Source organism: Indicator indicator, chromosome 18 (assembly GCF_027791375.1).
Source record: "Indicator indicator isolate 239-I01 chromosome 18, UM_Iind_1.1, whole genome shotgun sequence".
Taxonomy (NCBI): domain Eukaryota; kingdom Metazoa; phylum Chordata; class Aves; order Piciformes; family Indicatoridae; genus Indicator; species Indicator indicator.
Genome location: NC_072027.1, coordinates 9820160 through 9825664, shown reverse-complemented (window position 1 = coordinate 9825664; position 5505 = coordinate 9820160). Strand labels below are relative to the sequence as shown.

At 44.8% G+C, this 5505-nt stretch overlaps 1 protein-coding gene across 2 annotated transcripts; it reads left to right on the top strand.

The window, feature by feature from the left end:
- The first annotated feature begins 3087 nt into the window (after positions 1-3087).
- On the top strand, positions 3088-5186 carry C1QTNF2 (C1q and TNF related 2). 2 transcript variants are annotated; one of them, XM_054389295.1, is made up of 2 exons: positions 3088-3328; positions 4573-5186. In XM_054389295.1, exons 1-2 carry the CDS (start codon positions 3088-3090, stop codon positions 5184-5186), a joined length of 855 nt encoding a protein of 284 aa, XP_054245270.1. The 2 variants fall into 2 exon arrangements, with proteins under 2 accessions (XP_054245270.1, XP_054245272.1); XM_054389297.1 differs by having other exon boundaries at positions 3088-3339; positions 4605-5186.
- The last annotated feature ends 319 nt before the right edge of the window (positions 5187-5505 follow it).

The following is a 5505-nucleotide window of genomic DNA, read 5'->3' as shown; positions in this document are numbered from 1 at the left end:
GAGGAGCAATTTTCCTTTTAAGGTGGAACAGTGTGAGGTTTCTTTTCATTCAAAGAGGTTTCTTTCAGAGGCTATTTATAGATCCTCTTGTGAATGTGACTGTGCTTTGCACCCCACATGCACTGCTGTTATGTGGGATGAAATGTTCTTGTGGGGCCATTAATTAACACTGACTCAGGAGCTGCACCAGAGCACAGCTCCAGGGAGTCAAATATTCTCATTCTCTCCATGTACCACTACTGCTAACCTCCCAGACTCAGGCTATTTTGTGCTTGCCACTTTTTAACCCACCAGGTCAGCTATATGGGTTGTCTAAAGGTAATAGAAGTTCTTGTCATCGAATAGAATCACAGAATGGTTTGGGTTGGAAGGCACCTTAAAGATTATCTAGTTCCATTCCCCTGCCATGGGCAGGGACACTTTCCACTAGACAAGGTTGCTCAAAGCCCCATCCAACCTGGCCTTGAACACTTCCAGGGAGGGGGCATCCACAATTTCTCTGTGCAACCTAGTCCTTTGCCCCGCCAGCCTCATAATAAAGAATTTCTTCCTTATATCTAACCTAAATCTGCCCTCTTTCGGTTTAAAATCATCAACCCTCATCCTGCCACCACACTCTCTGACAAAATTTCCCTCCCCATCTTTTGTGTAGGCCTCCTTTAAGTATTGAAATGTCTCCCTGGACCCTTCTTTTCTCCAGACTGAACAATCCCAACTCTCTCAGACTGTCCTCACAGGTGAGATACTGCAGCCCCTTGATCATCTTCATTGCTTTCTCTGGACCCTCTCCAACAGGTCCACGTCTTTTTTACGCTGAACACAGTATGGTAAGAATATCTAAGAGAGAGTGCTTCCCTCCTGCCCTGAGCTCCTTCTTCCCAATTTCTTCTCCACATGAAGCAGTCCCAGATTTTTTCCAGATTATGCTCCACAGTGACATTTTTCCCTGCCATGTCTTTATTAGCGTCATCCACCTCCAGACATCTCCTGCTTCTCTTCTGCCCCATTTGAGGTGGTTACTGGGAAGCAGGGATGTAGCTTTCCTTGGGATCTTCCCCCTACACAGGCATTTTAACATTTTGTTTCCCTTTCCATGAACTGAGAAGCTTTTATTCAGCAGTCCACATTAATACTGGCTGGTGAATTCCATCTCACAAAGCCACTAACCTTTCGCCAGTAAGTAAGCTTAGGTATAAGAAAAGCAAAAGACAGCAAAAGAACAAAACATCTCAGCAGCCAAATCCAGCCTGGGGATCTGTTTTGCATTTCCCACTCCTCTGCATGTTCTTAATTATACGTATCATAGAACTGGGGGGCTCCCACTCAGCATTAATATGTAGCATATTTCTGGCTGGATTTAGAGCATGTAATATGCATTTCCACTCCTTCAGGAGCCAAAACCAAGATGAGAGTGCTAAGGCCAACATGAAATCTATACAATACTTTTGAAATCTATACAATACTTTAAGCATCTTATTTCCAGTGCAGGAGTTAAACATAACTATCTCAGGGAGACACTAAAGCCTCCTAGTATTTAACTTAATGCCAAGCAGGACTTTGCCTGACCAAAAGGCCACTGACAGACTAAAAGGTCTGGGCCATCCTAGCTCATCTTCTAGTGCATCTGTGTTTAACTACAAATGATCAGAGGACTGGAAGACCTGCCGTATGAGAAAGGATGAGAGAACTGGGTTTGCTCAGCCTTGAGAAGGCAAGGCTTAGGGGAGACCTTATTATCACATACCAGTACATAAAGGGTGGCTACCATGACGATGGAGACTCCTTTTTTTACAAGGAGTCACAGGAAAAGACAAGAGGTAAAGGGTGCAAGTTACTCCTGGGGAGATTCCAATTGGAATCCAGAAGAGAATCCTCTCCCAAGGGAAGTAGTGGATTCCTTTACACTGGTCAGTTTTAAGACTCAGCTGGGCCATTTCATTTCAACTACACTGTCACCTATAAAGGTTGGACCTTCCAACTTGGCATTCTCTGGAATTTGCTTCAGCACCAAATCTTGAAGATGTATGTGAAAGGAGGTTTGCTTTTCAACCCTCACTTACATTCTGTATTTCTTTAGCAGAACTTCAGGATGAAATAAGAAAGCTCATGCAAACAGATGAGTCTTGTAAAATATTTAAGTCCCTACCATCAGAGATAGTATAATAATGGAAAAGACTAAATTGTGTAGGATTCTTTTGCATCAGATACAAGTGTGCACCTCTTAGCCTGAGGGTAGTAGTTGTCAAAGCGATACATGTTTAATTCCTTTAAGAAAATTAAAATTAAAAAAAAATCCTTTGATTTTAGCTTGATCTCTCCTAATCAAATTACTACTGAGCAACCAGTGAACCACCCACAGGATTTGCATGGGGTAGTTTTAGGCTTCATGTTTCATTTCTCTAAGGGTTACTTCAGCTATTCCAGCTGAAGAAAGGAATTGGGCCAGGGGATGCCTTTCATCCCCTCATAGGCTTGTTCAGGTTGTGCAGTGCTGTGCAGCCCAGCTGCATGAGGGATAGGACATTCTCAGCTTGACAAGAGGCTCCATTTGTCCTGTCAGGCAAAGTACAGAGAGAACGACCTTAGCCCAAAGCCACTGCAAGCCTGTCTCCTAAATTCAGCTCTGCATCACACAACAGGGTTGGTGCTTGGTAAGAAACCCTCATGACCCAGCTGCAGCACAGGTCTTACTGGAAAATTTTACACCAAAACCCTTTCTCTTTCCTCCACTCCAGAAGTCCTGAGCAGCTGCTTTGTATAACCTCTCTGCCATGGCTTCTTGTGTTTTGGGGAAAAGGTGGCCCAAGGAACAAAACATGGGGTGGCCACAGATAGACATAGAGAAGAACAAATTTTTAAAAATGTATTGATCAGACCAACAAAACTCCATGAGTCAAATCCTTGAATTCGTATCACACCAAAACAAACATCTCCCCCCATCTGCCAAAAAACCCCACCCAAGTACCCCCCATTTCTGTGCAAGTCTCTACAAAACCACCATTCCAGTGGAGGGAACACTGCTGTACTCACCCATGCTGGCTTCCATACATGACAGCCATGTCCCATCTCGTTTTTACAGGCTGTGCCATGATCTCTGCTGTCCTCCTCCTCTGGACTGTGCCCTGTGTGGCAAACCACATCCTGGGGGGCTTTGCCAAGGGAGAGCTTCAGGAAAGTCCCCAGCTGGCATGCAGTCTGCCAGGACCCCCTGGGCCACCTGGGCCCCCTGGTGCACCTGGGACTCCAGGGACAGTCGGTAGGATGGGCTTCCCAGGAAAAGATGGCAAGGATGGCAAGGATGGGGATAAAGGCGAGCATGGAGACGAAGGTAAGCAAGAAGTGCTTGGCACAACAGGGGTAAATAAGCTATAGTGCAACAGCTCAGTTAACAGCAACCTGCCACCCAAATCTGAGCCTTGAGACAAACATCTCATAGGAACCTTCTAGAACTATTTACTCTCCCCCATCCAACATCTCACATTTGTCAGCTCCTGCCAGAGGGGTTCAGACTCACTTTATTTGCTGACAGCATCTTAATGCTGTTTGCAATTCCTATTGGCTTCATTGTGTTGCCAAGTGAGATTTTCCCAGTTCCCATATATTTGCTCCAGACAAGACAAAGTGATGGTCTTTGACTCCTGCTATCAAGGGAAACAGTCAGGTGCTCATCAGAGCTCTCTAGTTGGGTGACAGGATATGTTCAGTCTAAATCAAAACAAACAGCAGCCCTTCTTTAGTCCTGAGCAGGTGGTCTCCTTCTGCTCCAGCCTTAACAGCAATACACGAGGACCAGCAAAAGAGAGGAAGGGGTGATTTCCCATTGCCACACTAGAGTGCACCACTGATCCAGCACAACACCAGTGTGCCAAAGCCACATCTTCTCTTCTCCCACAAAACAATTCAAAGAACAGGTTTCCACACACAGCTGCATTTAAATCAAGTCTTGCTAGAGCAGGTCAAGAGACAGGGCATGAATCCCCATGAATCTGTTGTATATTGGATAATCTGCATTAACCAGAGGTTTCAGCATCAGTGTGACAGCCCAATTTGCATCCCACCTCAAGAAAGTCTCTGCACCAACTATTTTCTGGTTCATGACTGGTTCATTCCCCAGTGAGGCTCAGCTTTTTGACATTTTAATTTTTTTTTTTTTGAGCAACAGTTTCATGTTTAGTTAAAAAAATTGTATTCCATCTGCTCAAAGCTAGGTTCCAACAGCTTCACAAACCTGTCCCACTCCTAAAAGCCCACAAAATTTAAAGCTTGTTCCTGGCTAGCTCTATAACTAATTACTCCTTTTTCTCAAGTGAGCCAGATAATTGAACCAGCCTTTTGGTCCTAGAAGGGACAGACTGTCCTGCTCCTGAGTCTCATTGTTATCATGCCAACCGACTACCTAACATGGTTAGTCGGTTCTGACAGATGTCCAGCCCCAGGTGGTATTTCACTGGAAATCTCACCAGCAAGGTTTTCCTCTTAAATGAAAATTATACTGCTGCAACCATACAACCCCTTTCCACTTGCCATATCACCTCTTTCACTGAAGAATTTACAAGGTTATTTGTCTTCTAGGTCCACAAGGCAGAACAGGAAACCCCGGCAAGCCAGGACCAAAGGGGAAAGCAGGAGCTATTGGCAAAGCAGGCCCACGAGGGCCCAAGGGTTTGAAGGGTAATCCTGGAAAAAATGGGGCACCAGGAAAGAAAGGGCCCAAAGGGAACAAGGGTGAGACTGGGATGCCAGGACCCTGCACCTGTAATGCCAACAAAGCTAAATCTGCCTTCTCTGTGGCAGTCTCAAAGAGCTACCCAAGGGAAAGGCTGCCCATCAAATTTGACAGGATCCTGATGAATGAGGGAGGACATTACAATGCTTCCAGTGGGAAATTTATATGCAGCATCCCAGGTATTTACTACTTCACTTATGATATCACTTTGGCCAACAAACATTTGGCCATTGGCTTGGTTCACAATGGGCAGTACCGGATCAAGACTTTTGATGCCAACACAGGGAACCACGATGTTGCCTCTGGATCAACCATCCTTTCTCTGAAGCAGGAGGATGAGGTATGGCTGCAGATCTTTTACTCAGAACAAAATGGGCTTTTTTATGATCCTTACTGGACAGACAGCTTATTTACTGGCTTCCTGATATATCCTGATCAAGATTATCTCAATGAAATATAGGATGAGAAACTAACCTGAGGGAAAAATAGGAAATGCTTAAGACCACACTCCAGCAAAGTATAGCCTGTACATGGATATGTGTGAGATTATCATACAATTCCACATTTTTGGGGCTAACAGCCTCTATCGGATATTTACTTATGTCATCAACTAGTCCACAGGGTGCCAGGACCAGTAGGACTCACCCTGAAGCAGCCTCATGAATCAATACATCTCAAAGCCACTCATTATGTGTTCCATGATGATTCCAACATACCACGGACATGTAACTCAAATACTGGTGCAGAATGCTTTGATTATTATAAAGCGTGGAAGCCAA

What these genes read in the sequence shown, in the direction of transcription:
- C1QTNF2 (XM_054389295.1), top strand. Translation starts at nt 3,088, where the DNA reads ATGATCTCTGCTGTCCTCCTCCTCTGGACTGTGCCCTGTGTGGCAAAC. An exon ending in AGGCGAGCATGGAGACGAAG is followed by an intron (nt 3,329 to 4,572) that starts GTAAGCAAGAAG and finishes TTTGTCTTCTAG; the next exon opens with GTCCACAAGGCAGAACAGGA.